This window comes from Varroa jacobsoni, unplaced genomic scaffold (assembly GCF_002532875.2).
Source record: "Varroa jacobsoni isolate VJ856 unplaced genomic scaffold, vjacob_1.0 scaffold_1425, whole genome shotgun sequence".
NCBI lineage: Eukaryota > Metazoa > Arthropoda > Arachnida > Mesostigmata > Varroidae > Varroa > Varroa jacobsoni.
This window is the reverse complement of record NW_019214327.1, coordinates 320,956-336,480: the sequence shown is the minus strand read 5'-3', so window position 1 is coordinate 336,480 and position 15,525 is coordinate 320,956. Positions and strand designations below refer to the sequence as shown.

Here is a 15,525-nt window from a genome sequence, read left to right as displayed (position 1 = left end):
GCCCCTCAAATCTAAACCTTATTGAGGACCTTCCGGTTTGCCTTACAAAATTCTTTCCCTAATTTTTCGGAGGCCGCGTGAAAGCTGCTAATACCGAAAACCGTTTATTTCAAGCAAAATAAGAGCTTTTTAACCTGGGTCGGAATTTGTTTAAAGCGAAAGTATTAGATAACAACTAATGAAGTAGCTGTAAAGTTTCGAAAACGACGCAGAGCTTTTCACCATGACGACTTCGTGATTTTGTTCGACACTGAAGTAGCTTTCCTGTGGTTCCAAGAATAGCGGATATTGGCATATATAATCTGGTATATAAGTAAATTTAGTAGGATTCAGGCCGAATGCCCTATACATTTCATTCATTTGTACACATATATTTTTTATATTCTACAAGCTTTATAAAAATAATAACTAATGATTTCTGACAATAAAAGGATACAGTCAAGCAAATCATTTCCTTGCTTTCCTATGGCTGAAAGTGTGATAAGGCATTTTTTGATATAAATGACTAAATATAAGGATCACAACAATTGTCAATGCGCTAAACTTTTCTTCAGTTGCCGTTGCGATTTATCATCAAGAAGACTGCCTAAAGCACGACGTACGTCTGGTTTCACATACGCTATGTGTCACTAAACATGCTATAGATTATCTTTTGTTCACAAGTGTTTAAATACCGGGTACTAGACACCTAAATAAGGCATTGCAGTCCATGCTTGTCTGGAATCTAGTTGCTCTATATGATTGCTAAGACCGATAAAAAACTAAACGATGATATCGAAACGAACATGGAAATTATTATTTGATCAAGTTACGGAATCGTCAAAGCTAACTGCTGGGCACAGAAACCCACATACTGCTGTTTGCATGGCAGTCGGATACACTTGAGCATAAGCTAATAATAGAATTTCTAGAGGGTGCTATCGAGTCTTACTGTTTTGAGATTATGGATGAAAAGACAAGGAGCTCAAAGCATGAGCCTTGCACCAGCCTGGATATGCACGCAGGGATTGCCAAGCGAATTATCCCTTTCCACTCGCAAATGATGGCCTAACATGTGCACGTTGTTTTTGCGAAATTTTTACATTAGTAGAGTATGGTCGGCCCACCAAAGGTTAACGACGGTTCAGCCAACATCGTTTCTATATAGCATCATCTCTCTCCGGATAATTTAGAAAATTGTTAAAATGTAAGGAGTTTATTGTTGTATCTCATTGTGCCCTCTACCCTAAAAAAAAATTAAACTCACGTAACTCCAAGGATTCAGAAGAAGGATACCTGAAGAGATATATTAGAAAAAAATAAAAAAAATGAATCGACAAAGATAAAGATGCTTAATATCACTACTAGTAATTTTTTTTTTTTTTTTATATTATAGCTGTCTTTATTTTCACGAAAGCGATGTATAGTCGAATATAATAGTGTCCTAGTAACACGATCATTTCTTCGTGTCTAAAGTAATGTTCAGTTATCAGGTTTAGACTAATATGGCAGAGTAGAACTGAAATTGTTTTTGCCATTATATCAGAAAAATGGCGTTAGTTTGCTAAAACACCTTGCTTGCTGTCACCGACACTGCCATCCTATTCGTTAAATCAACCCCCATAAACGAGTAAAGTAATAATAAGCGATAATGCTAATGATAATAATAATAATAATCCAAAATGTACTTCAGAGACAGACCATATTGATCGATAAACTCTTGGATGAGTAGAACTCTGTAAATAAAATATTATCAGTTATTGAAGTTAGAACGCGCCGAAAAGAGTCTAAAAAGATAGGCCTGATTAACTTTTAAGCTTAGTAATCTTTACCGGGCATCATTGCTTTATAGCAATGATCATATCAAAAAGATCATACAAACGTTCTGAGCAAGCGACAAATTTATTTCGCTCTGTTCCGTCGTAGACCAAATTCTGGTGAAATAAGGTCACATAAAAGTAAATTATAGTAAATACTTATAAATGCTTCGCATGTTTGACTAATAGATCAGTTTGATCGCTAGAGTGAAAAAGCGGTAAGTTGCTGCTCGTGCATGAGCTCCAAGTTTTACATTCAGTTGAGGCTCTGTGACTTCAGATTATAACACTAATGTCACGCTAAACTAGTACGAATAGCATTACGTTCATGACCTCTAACTTAAATAGGAACGGTCTGTACCGAGCCGGAGCTGCTACTAGAAGTTTACATCTGTCACAAAAAGAAAAAATACTACCGAAGCACTCTTATCTAATTCCAATAAGAGATATATGAATACTTGACATGATTTATTGTTCACTTAACTTAAGCTAACACTCACAGTACACGAACACGAGGTGCATTGGTCGAGAGGCCAAGCAGTCCCATCGTCAAAAACTTCAGTGCCGATCATGCATCGGCCACCAAGTGGGGACCCCACTAGTGATTTCGTACCTGCAACGCAGAGACATGAAGTATATGTATTTAGGCTATGTCACCGAATAAACTATTTTCTAAATATATTTCATGGACAATAATTTAACTTTTTTTAGGCAATTTTTGGCTTTGTATGTTGACGTATACATACCAAAAACAGCTATTTATGTTTATCAAACGAGGCTGCAATGAATTTTTTTGCGATTTTAGATGCACATTACATTCGCTGCTATACGAGTGCGCTTAAAAAAAGGCACTGATGCCTGCCGTAAAAGTAAATGTCTGCCGACCTTGGCAAAAAGGATGGAAAGGTTGTGGGCAGACTCTGTGTTCTGGAATACAGTTCGTGCAATATGAATCTGATCGATTACTTGGTCGTGCTCGGCAATTATCGTTGTCTTCTTGTTTTTTCCTCTTTCAAAGCAGAATTGTGTGAGAGAAAGCCCATTATAACTAACACAAAAATCCTGCCTCCGTACGCCAATTCATCCATAAACGGCTCCACTTTTGTAATGAGTAGGATAACTGCAGTTCTATATGTTTGGCTTGCACTTTATTTGTAAGAGCTGAGCTCGAACGACTGTTTCCAATGTAAATGTTTAAAATAATGCTTCCTGGAAATAAAATGAAAATAGTTCTATAACCTACGACACTCCTGTGGTAGTTCACCTTTAAGCTCAATATACTATTCGCTATTTTCGTAATAAATGCTAATATTTGCCTTTTTCTGCATATACTTTCTCATCGTGAATTCCTTAATAAGGGCGGACCGCATTGTTGGACTCAAAATAAATATTTTTTTATATTTTGTAAATTCTTCTTTTCGTCCACATTTAACAATTTTTTGTGGGGTTTAGACTATTGCTAAACTTGAAGTGCTCTTTTTATTAGATATGGATGAGCTGATATTTGGGACTTGCTTTTGGAATAATGCCTTTTCACTACCTCCTTTTATTTTATTTAATATTTATTTATCATAAATCAAATAATTTCCCATTAGTAGGCCCTAAAGTGATCGTACTACACATACTATCATCGATCCCCGTATTTTTTTTATACCTATCCCTTACAAATGCCTCTTAGATACCGTGTTGTCGGCCATGACTAACGTATGGATTTCATTACAAACCTAAGAGTTAGTAAACCATTAAACGTTACATAACAAAAGCTTTCCGGAACATTTTGCATTAATATACCTTCACCATTTAGCCTACAGTTATTTTATCAGAAATACCAGTTTTATCGCAAGTCGCCCCAACTCTTAGAGATCCATTTTCTGGACTAAAAGTACACTCTAATGAAGGTAGACAAAAGTCTATGACCGTTTACATAAATCTTCATGTATGCATATATACATCGTTAAATGGGCAAATTTGGGGCATATTGGCTAATGGAGATCGCATCTAACTGAGTTTTTCCTTGATACTGTTGTCGAATGTGCAGCCAATTTTTGAAAAGCTTCACTTTAGGGAACAGTAGCACTATCTCAACAACTCAACACGATGCCATGAGATCGTTAACGAAGTGTAACTAATGACATACCCTTATTAGAATTGAAACAGCCGTGTATAATATGGTTGTGTTCAATAAAGGAATCCTAAAAGAACATCTAGACTTTTCCCCGTCGTTTTTATCAATTTAGTTACCAACCAATAAGGTCGCTAAAACCTACGAGAGGCCATTTCAGAATAAACTAGGTAAGTTTATTAATTCTGTAAAAAACAAACTGAGTTGGCATAGAAACCTTTCGAGGCATCTACTTTCTGCCACTATCATACCTTTTAAATCATCTAGCATTAATTACACAAACACAGCCATTTATACCTTTCTAGCACTAATTAAGCAAGCTATACATATATATAGAATAAGTTGAGAGCAACAAAATCAAATTTTCAATAGTGGCATACTTTCCATGGAAATTTGAAAAAAATGGATACCGACGAAATTAATAAACGCTAAGTTCTCTGACGTTCTTGCCATGTTAATTATTATAAGCGTTCACCTTTTATTTTAACCATAAAAAATGTAAATACGACGGGTGCTAAAAGTGAAAAAATCATTTTACGGTTTTTAAAAGATCTTCATGTGTTTACGTTATCTATGTGGAGTTTTTGATATGTGAGAACACAAGCACAACAACGCCGTCAGGACACACGAGGAAACTGGCTGTGCACTTCCCAGTCTGATTCCCTTGCAGCAAATTCATTTTAGCCTTATTTTGTTAGCGAAACAAATGTCAGCGTTAGTCATCGTTCTATAAAATACAAATGTTCAAGCTTTATTGCCGTTAAGTTAAGCTTAACGTCAGTAGACAAACACGTTAGTACTGCACCATCAGGGCGATACTTTTGTTGTAGATAATGGAACCTATTATTCACTATGAGATCTTTTTACTCATAGAAAAATTAAAATAGTATAGTAAGGGGTCTTCTCATCTAATAAATACATCCAAATGTGTTAGGACCAGGGAATTGCGTCCATCAGTACTATCAGTCATCCTGTTGCACATGTAAAGCAGATTTGCTCGAAGGATACGCTATATTCTACCAAAGAAGCTGATACTAAAACTATATTTATAACAATAATATTTTATTTAATTTTAATACCAAAAGACTTGGTTATAGCTAGCAGTTGTCATCTTTAGACAGTTTGCTATTTGTGTAGCTCACATAATTGTCTGAAGTAAGAAGAAGCTTGTGAAGAACGCTATCTGATGTAGACTGAAGTTTCGATAATTTTTCGCTAGGCATCACCAAGTATGGCCGTGTGATCACCTACCTGCACTTTGAAAAGAACAGCAAGGGTCGGCCAGCATCAGTTCGTTGTATCCACTAATCTTTAATCGGCTAAGCCAGTAAATCTTGCTTACAAAGGGAACGAAGGTTTGTATAAGACTCGGCAAAAGCCAATAAAGTTAGTAGGCGAATTAGTAATATTGCGCTCGGACCCCAAATGATCTTAATGTACATAGCGTTTGTAAACAAAATGCGCATCTTAACTTGCGCATGCTACACAGGCTTAGTATGCCCTCCATAACACGAGCAATACGGCTTATTGAAGAATATTGGTGTATCTTATAAACTGTCAAAACTTTGATTTTTTGCTTCTTGTGATGAGGTACAAAACAAGGTTTCTAACCCTTAGGCTTATTTTCTTGTAGGGACATAAGGAAGGTCTCGCTTACGAAACTACTGCTAACTCCTTCTAATCTCTGACTCTAAGTATCTCTTCTACTGCCAAATCTTTCGCTCACTGCGAATAACTGGTCTCCTCTAAGACATAAGTAGCCTATTTTAGGAACTTATCAGGCACGTGTCAGAAATAAGAGCTACCAGTTCTAAATTATTTTCATTCAGTCACCTGAGACATCTTCTAGGTAATGAAGTAGATCGTCAATTTTTTGACTGAAGTAAGAGTTTTCATAGAGTAACAACTTTTCTTAATGCTGTTTATCACTCTATAGGTGTTCAGACACAATACCTTGATGTCCCATGATCGCATTCAGAAAATGTTTTTCTCCACCCAACATTATCACCCCTCAGAACATTTAAGTTTTAAAAATATCCTATATATAGCAAGTAGGTTAAGCACAGTTCAAGTGGCCTTGGACACCAGCAGTGATCGATCGATGACTAAAACAAAAGGTCGGTGCACTCTTATCACAGAAAACTGTCGAACTTTCTCCAGTTCCACGAAATCTTACTGTCACTATTGGTATGACCTAGAAGTCCAGATTGTGTAGCGATTTAACCTATCGAAGAAGCCAACACTAGTCGAGTCCCGTAGGACGTGACATAGCAGACTCAAGCATAACTAAAAAGTGATCTAAAGGGCTAAGCCTATCAAAAAGCTATGCGTTTAACAACGATGAAATGTTCTTTATTTTTTTATGTCCCGCATGGCCCACTGATTTTAAAACTTATTTTCACGTGCTGATGTCCGCGATTCTAGTCTCAACGCCATGCCAAACAAATACCTATACCTCTTATATCAAATTACTTATTCCCTTTTGGCAGCATTTGATTATACAATGCGCTGTTTTACCATCCAGATAACAATGTACGGTGGTAGAAGATAAGGTCATATCTTACGTAGTATTACTTCATATTGCTAGGGCTGCCGGTTTTAGATGGGCGAGTCACGCCTCGTGTGAGCTGCTTACGATTACTAAAGTTCCTCTCTAGTATCGGCGGTTGCTTAAAAATGGAAAAATATTACTTTTATATGTTTCCTTAAATTTGAATTATGAAGAACGTCAGAAATTCGCAAGCCAATTTAGACACTGTTTTATAGGTTTTATTGGGATTAAACATGTTAGTAATTTCTTGTAAGGACCACTTGACTCCGACCATTTTTCATACAGAGCTGTGAACGCTTACATGATTAGGTTTGTATTTAGTATGTGATATTCATATAAATTTGTACATTATGATACAAGATACTCATACATGTGGCCTTCTCTTTAACTGAGCGTCCTCAACGTTTAGCGTAAGAATAGTGGAGTGACGGCTAACGTTGAAATCTAGTGGTTAGAAGAGAAAGAACTTCATCCTTCTGTATTAATGCACCCGCCACATCGGCATCGTTCTGCTAGAAAGTTCACCCCTCTCGTTAGCCGAAAACAAACATAGAATGTCAGAGGCTACAAACTTCACATCGACGCCACCCAGCGTTAGAAACGTAGTTCAACAGCCGGAACTTCTCAAAATTGAGCAATATGTCCATTAATTAAGCTGTTGTCCGTTGGCTGTGTATCGAACGGCACACTGTACAAACATAGAAAATAGAGTAACTGTCGCAATCATAAATACTTAATTCCTGCTAGTGCATTTTGAATATGCTCCGCAGATACCACCTTGCGTATTTGCCCTCTTTTCCGCTAAGCAGGGTTTGCTTGACAAGCAAATGTTGATAACTGAAGCAAGCTTTAATAAAACAATATGCTGTACCCCCATGCGTCTAGGGTGTACCAGCTAAATTTGAATTTAATGTAAAGAGGAAGCAATTTAATTGGCAATTTCACCATATAGTTATGTGTTTAGTGTGTGCGGCTGAATGTGTCTTTTTCAAAGTGCGTGTCATGTAGATACAGCCTGGAAAGAAAGGACCTACCATGAAATCAGTACTGCGCGCGAGATCATTAAATTTTGACAACTGATGGTTTACCTTATGCGACTTCTGGAACAGACCTCCGTGTGCCAAAACGAGACCCGTGCTAACTAATCGTTGATATTATATTTAGAAAAATTGTGTTTCGAAATATTAACTAGGAAGTACTGATAACAGGCCGAGAAGTGCCAAAGAAGATTGGTTGATTCCGACCTCACTCTATTGAGTTTGATATTTCTAATTAAACTTTAAAAAAAGATTCCAATACGCGTGATCTTTGTAATTATAATAACTGTAATAACATGAACAAGGCATTAATATGTTCAATAACTTTTTATAATCATCTTCTCTTACCAGATATTTCGGTGCGATAGTCGCACAGGTTCCAAGCCGTAAGTTAAAAATTTCTAGAGAATGACTGGTCAGTGAAGGTTGTTGTAATATTAGCTCAAGCATCGCCGAAAAAGTACCGACGGCAAACATCGAGGCCAGCCAAAGACGAGTACCATTATAGGAAGTTTGCTACGCAATTATAAAATATTTCTCTTATGGAAATGTAAAGGATCGTGAAATTGCAGAGGGTTCGATGACTACTGAAATGAAATATTTTTAGATTAGCCTGAATATTTGGGCACGAAAAACCTTAAGACCAAGTATAATTGTCCACCCCGTACCAACCAGTAAATTCAAACAAAATCGCGAATTTGCCTTTAATTCTGCAAATAAAATTGATATCCTTTACTTGTCCTTTACTTCCAACACGTTGTCCTTTATTTGCCTCTGACTTTAGACCCATCTATCTTTTCTTACCGATTTCCTTTCCGATTATATAGCAATCGTCGGGAGGTGAGGGCTATGACTTTTAGATAACATAAGTGGCACGCAAATAAATCCGTCTGCGTTCACACTGTAACTCTGCAGACAGCTTGCATGATATCGTTTTGAACTACACATACTTGTCAAGTAAATAAATAAATAACTAAATAAAAAAAAGGCACATAATAAGAAAACTTGAATATGTAAGTACGGTAATTATACTAGCGAATCGAAATGAAAAGCTCATCATATACATTCATGTATAATAGGGACGTTTTTGATTTGAACGATTATATAGCTCCGCACAAATTTATGCAGACAACCTAAAACATACGCAGATTTATGCATACTCCCTCATAGTAAGATCGTCGTTTAGGAACTGTACTTGACCGTGTTGTATTCTGAATAAGGTGACAATGATCGTGCCAAATTATGCTGTTCCAACATGTCCGTAGCTACACTACAGCTTAGGAATGTAAATAGCTTTGTTAGCGGAATTACAAAACGCTTCTGATATTACGGGTGCTGTCGATAAGGCCAAGATGTACGCACTGCATTTAGGTTTTGCATGATCGATTTTTAAACGTAGCAGCTAACAGGTACAATGCACCATGTTAATCACTAATGCCCTCAGTAACAGCAAGTTGATTACATAGTTCTGAGACTGCTATGAATAGGAACGAGATTATAATAACAAACAATTTGCACGTTGGGAGCTCGATTCGTATCACATGGAAGTCGATCCCGACACTACACCTGTTCGAGGGCCAACCTTCCGTGTGCGTGAATGCAATGACTTGAAATGCTTTCCCAGATCATTTTTTAAAAAAAGGCGAACCATATTGTACTATAAACATACAGTGGGTCGAATACTTGCTTGGCCGGTACAGTTGTAATTTACGCTTGCTCAAAGTAAGGCGAAGAGCGTCAGTTCCGATGTAAAGTACTACGTGCGATGTTTTTTGCATCGGTTGTTGGCTATCCGTGGTAGCCTAAGTCAGGCTTTTTTAACGTCTGCTTTTATTTTAGTGGCCTGGCTAGCAACAACATGGCCGAAGTCGCAAAAGAGTTGCTTAAACCGCTAGTTGATTGGGAGTCGCCCCGGGTCACGTTCGACGAGAGGAAGGCTACGAAATGGGCTGAGGAGCGGCTAGTAGAGAAAGGGTATAGCCACCGGACCGGGTCGTGCGGCGGGCGCATATTCGTTTACAAGGAGTTACCCGGGCTCAATCTGATCAGTACAGAGGGAATATGAGAAAGCTTTAAAGTGAAGCTATGTGAAGGCCTTCTTCTAGAGCAAGCAGGCTCACCAAAAAGATGCTTTTATCGCCACAAAAAAGCTGGCGAAACGTTTAGCAAGTTTGTGAGAGCTAAGCATTTTCTTCCTAAGTAGCCAGATATGAAGCCGGCGTTCAGAGTTTTCTGAAGCAGCGTTTAAGGAACGGTAAAATTAGCGCTTCTCGCTAATTTTTCATCCCCTTGAGGGTAAGTTTCTATGTTAAGTTAGTCCGAGTGGTTCAAGACTAAATACTTCCTGGCAAGACTGATGCTACTGAATTCTGTTAATTCCGCCTTACGGGAGCGCCACGCGTTACGACTCGACAACGAAAGTCCACTCGGACCTCAAGTCTACAGCAATGCCGGTCACGAAGCGTATGATCTGGTGAGCTATCGCAAAACAGCGGTGACCTTTGTATTGTAAAAAAAACTTGAAAAATAGACGGTTTTTTACACAAACACCCTCTATCGCTAGCCGTGTTCTCAAGGGCACTCGAAGCCTTATTGTTTTACTCTTACTTAACCCAAGTGCACAGGAAACTGTTTGCCGCCTCATTGCATAACATTTTTTGCACAGAAAATATGATCTAGGACACATCAGTACATACGTGGCTGTGAAAAAGGCCAAAAATGAACGTCCCTTCCGATCCTATCGATAATGGATCTGCCTATTCACCACTAGAAAAAGGTGAATATGTTCTCTACTGGGCAGAAGAAACAGCCTAGACACCTGCGAGTATTACCGTGACAACGATGTGTATGCTAGGATGACTAGAGATCTCGTTGTATAGGCCCACTTCCGCGGACTCCTGAAAGACACCCTCAGTCGCGTTGAAAGTCAGAAATTGTGCAACCCGATAGCCAGCTTTAAATATAGTGGATTCCTATCCGAACCAGTTGGGCGCTAAAGGTTACCGGTTATGGGATCAGGACAATCCGCTGGGTAAGCGTGGTCGAGTTGTAACAAGTTGATATTACAGTTTACATATATAAGTAACTACACATCTATAGCTGTATAAGCGCAGACCGGCTGGCTATAAAGTGTTGGTTTCAATGACAAAACTGGGCCAGTTTCCTTTTACGTAAACAAGAGAAATGTAAAAACTAAAAACAGCTTGCAATTTGTCTTGCTGCTTTGGGGAACCCGGGCCACCTTTCTTATGTGTGCCTTTTAACACGTATTGAGGCTAAACAATGTTGACTCCTGATTAGCATCAACAAACTTGTACATCGAGTTTTAGTCAAGGTCAATTTTAACGTCTCTTTTTCATTAAAATACTTATTCCAGTCTCTTAACCAGTAACCCCTCTCTGCCATCCTTTCACTTATTAACAAATTCAAGCTTACACATCAATGATGTCCACCTAAACTAAATTTTTTTTAGGTTAGGTTCATTCAGCATCTCTTGTGCTTGCCGTAATTACTCGCCATTTGTTTGATATCTGTTCATAAAACGAACACGGCCGCAAGCATTTAATCTTTGGATTTCAGTTCAGTTCAGAAGCAGTATCTTATTGTTTCACAGCTTATTTAGCAATCAATTTCTGTTTCTTTTAGCCGGATTCAAACGTCCCGCCGCCCCTTGTTACTTTGAACCTACTGTTTGAAATAATGCTCAAAATTAGCCTTGATGTGAACAGTGGGCGGCGATAATGGTGATGAGGGTTAATAAGGTTGGGGTTAAGTAATAATGTGGGTTGCTAATGCGTATCTTGTTGCCATGGTAGCCATGACAATGTGGCCATTGCTGGTTCAAATTTTAACTTTGGAAAATAATTATTACGGTATATTGTAACCAATGCAACTTTATAGGTCCGTTGAAAATCCCAGAGAAGTTCAGCAGGATTAATTTAAAGTATTTCCTTTTGGCTTAAATACCTGGTGTTGAAAAAGTTGCGGATAACTGTAATATTTCGAACCACTTTAGGTGTCGCAACTATGGTATAAAATAAAACGGTACTGTAGGACATCACAACCGGGAATTGAAAATAGTTTATGAGGATTAGGTGCTTGCCTGGAGAAGAAGATCAACGTCGAAAAGTGTCATTATATAAACTAGGAGGTTAATATCAGAAATAAACAAAGGTATGGTAGGTAACTCGAAGAAATGACTTATGTAAGTCCTCATAGGTAGCAAGTGTTCCCAGGAGCTTCTTTTTAGAGTAGGAAAAATGTCAAGTAGTGCGTGCATCACATGCGGCACTGGAATATTCTGGAACGTTTGACTCAACATTGCAAACTTGTCAAGAAGAATATGCAGAAACCAAAAAAAGAGTAAGACTCCTGCTTGAGAACGACGTTATGGTCAGGTCAACTGGGCGCTCCAGGGTAAAAAGATATGAACAGCAATATTCGAGCGCGTAACATAAATCAAAAGCAAAAAAAATTAACAAGGCACCGACAGAGAGCAGAACCTCCCCGAATGCTGTACTAGACGAAAAGGAATCTTTTCTCCGAAGGTGAAGTAGTATTACAAATATCCACGCAGAACTAGAAATAGAATGAAGTATAAACGTAGCGAATGCTGCTATTAGACAACGCTTAAACTCTTCAGTACAGCCGCAAAAACCTACAAGTAAGAACTAGTATTATCCAATATAACTTACGTAACTTCTATAAAACAGTGAGCTAGCAGACTTGATTTTAGCAAACTTTTCGACGAATTCGTTATGACCGATAAAGGAGCTCAGTCAGCTGTGAGTGGTCTTGTTATGTGAACACAGGTATTTTAAACTGAAGTGTGCGTGCCATGCGGTATCAAAATGGTGCTTTGCTTCTCCAAGTTGTCCAATAAGTCTTCGAGCTGATTACATACTCTTTTATACGAGATTAGTAACCATAGCACGATGTCACGATTACAAATGATGTATTGCAAACTCTGACCAGGCTTAATCTAAACCAGACGTCATAGACACCCAACCGAAAATAATTGACTTTCTAGTTCTTTCTAGTACAAATCGTGCAGGATTCCGTGTACGATTTACGAAGTTCTTCACCTCTTTTAAAATTTATAGAAATCGCTAAGTCGTTATGATAAAAGAACTCAAAAAGTCCGTGTACCACTACTGGGCGGAACTCTGACTTCGTAAAGCAAGCTCTGACAGCATTGGAGGTGAATTTAAGGTGTTCCGTATTGGATCTGGCCCTTAAATCACCGTTGTCGCCTGCGAGGATGATCACGGAGCTTCCAAGAAGGTCGAACCTTCGGAGGATACTAAGAACTGGAAGATAGAAGAAAGAATAGAAATATGAGGGGACTGCAACTCTGGTGTTCCTCCCTTCGGCAGCCCTTAACAGTATAGAGGTCTGGACTACCGGAGATTTGAAGCTAGCCCTTTTCCCTCATCGCGCTTCTACTCCATGCGTTGTCCTGCACTGAAATCAACGGACCAAGCCCGCTCTAGCGAAGGCGTCTCTGTTTTCTACTCTCATAAAATAGGCGATTTTACATCACGTCTTAAAGAGGATAACGTCGTTGCCTTACTTAGCCAATGATTAAGTCTCATAGCAGCTTATTTTCGTCCGGCTGATTCGGAATGAATATACGTACTAACGAAGACACTTGCCAATGGATTTGAAATGCTGTCTTTTCATCTTGCCTGTCCTTTGATCATTACTGGCGACTTCACCGCCCGCCTGGACCAGTAGAACTTGCTTGTAGCCCCTAAACATACGCTCACGGAGTTTCATTGCTGGGTAGACAATCTCACCTCAACATTTTCATTGCGTAAATTTTCCTTATAATACACACAAATCTAAAATATACTATGATACATTTATATGATGACAAGATCGTAGTAGTATCAGAGAAGTGACAATACTGTAGTAGTACGATACTGCGTTTCATACTACTAATGTCACCATTGCAGCTATTCAATCCTACCATTTGTGTAAAGCATTGGAGATCTTATATATTACTCAAGCATAATAGTCAACCTCCTTTAATAAAAAAAATGAATCATTTGCAATGGTTCTCTGTTTACTCTTGAGTATTTCATGCCTTTACCTGAGACCCATGGAATTATTTTTTTGCAGAGTTGCTTATGTGAGAATATAATGCAAGTGACGTTTCCGACGTAGCGTTAAATACTGAACTCCTGTGCTTACAGTGACTTGATCCCAATACTAATAATCATGCTATTGAAAATAAATTTTAACCTTTTTTTTATACAGAACAATCCTATCAACTGAAGACTGCTTAACTAACGATCGGATATTGAAATATGCATGACCCTGTTTTAATAGTGACGAATATGAGCAACATTGAGAATGTTCTCATCGAGGCGGTATGGCAATTTAGATAGATTTAAGATCTGACTTCTCGTGCTGTGTACTAGCTAAAAGGTCACTCTACCGCTTCCATTAACCGAAAATATTATGCGGTATTTTTAATTTCGACTTTAACTTAAATTTTCTCGGTTCGGACGAAGGATCTTTGAAAGTAAAAAGTTATTTGATTACCGAAAGGTTTATTTTCTAACTGATCTTGTTACATGTCCTGCCTTTAAAATTCTGTTTTGATTATATTAGGCTTGAAAATTTGATTGTCTGATTAAAGCCACACCTTGTAGTACACACGCTCTGAAATGGGAGTCCCCACCCATCCATCGACATGCAATGAAGGAAGCTACGAATGTCCCCTATCTATCCAAGCTTAAGACTGCTGGCAGCTGCTCCTCTACTATTACCAAGATCTTTGTGAATGCTCCAATAGAACAAAAGTGACAAACGTGTTTCCTTCCTTTCTTTTTAGTGGCGGCAATGAACCCAAAACTCCTACTGATGTTGTAAGGTCCTTGTTACTCTTGCCGTCAGTCAAAGTTAACTGTCACCTAACTCTCATCTCATATTGTGTTTTGCCAAAAAAATGTTAAAACTAGGTGTATTTTTTGCTGTTTCGTTTTTTCTATTCGACATCACTGCTGCTCAACTGCTGAAGCAGTGTTCGAAGCTCTTAAAGCATACCATATAGGTTCTCTTTTATTCCTCCAACTACGGTAATTAAACTTAGCATTCTCTAATAAGCTCTGTCGATTGAATTTGTCTTTGAACTTTCCGTTGCTACTTGCACTATTTCTTCTAAGTTCGTATCTTCTCATGCTATATTTATTTATTCATACATGGCACTAACATGGCTTGCGGTAACCCTCTTCCTATCTAAGGTTTTCCAGGAGTGTATTCTTTTTAATTATTATCCTATTCAGAGGCTTTTTAGATCATCCCTCCACATGTACGGCTTATGTTTACGTTGCTTAAGAGATCAACTCATCATGGTTCATGGTGGAGTATATCAAGTGTTTAATGGTGGGTGACATTTAACAATCGGCGTCTTTTGCGGTGTTACTAAAGTTTTTGATGATCTTAAGGACCATTTACTTAGTAATATGACTGAGTCAAAAAGATATGGATTATTAGAAACTTGGTTTTTATCACCTAGAGGCCTATTCGTGATTGGACCTATGACATCATATTCCTCTGCTGGTCCGCTTAAGAACGAAATCAAGCGCTTAACGATAATGTCAATGGTGCAGAAGGCTTTTGGTGATTAAGTCGAGTGTATAAATTGTGCTGATGGTTTTAGGACGGATGAGAAGAATGCTTTTAGCTCCATTTTGTTCTGGGTAAGCTATCATAGAAAGTAAGGACAAAAACGGGACTGCCGATGCGTACTTAATGAACTCGTATAAAAATTAGATACGTCACACAAGTCATGTTAGACCGCTTCGGAAAATCGTCTAGAGGTGAGAAAGCTTGCAGCGAAGATTAAGCCAGAGAACCTGATTTTCAGCCTAATATAGACCGATCAGAAACCCCTGTAGAAAAATGTGGATATATCTAAAAAGAAGTTGGATTTACTTCAATGCATTATTACGCAAGACGAGATCTGGGTGTTGGGTATGGAGCAGAAGCGTCTTACGAACGTCTGAGCCA

The 15,525-nt window shown here is 38.3% G+C and overlaps 1 protein-coding gene across 3 annotated transcripts in view; it reads right to left on the bottom strand.

The window, feature by feature from the left end:
* The window catches only part of LOC111269943 (BMP-binding endothelial regulator protein), a 118,379-nt gene that overhangs the window by 35,759 nt on the left and 67,095 nt on the right, over window positions 1-15,525 (bottom strand). For all 3 annotated transcript variants that reach the window (XM_086972297.1, XM_022849872.2, XM_086972298.1), the window contains one exon: window positions 2,297-2,409. In XM_086972297.1, coding sequence (XP_086828423.1) covers window positions 2,297-2,409 — 113 coding nt within the window. The remainder of the gene's footprint in view (window positions 1-2,296; window positions 2,410-15,525) is intronic.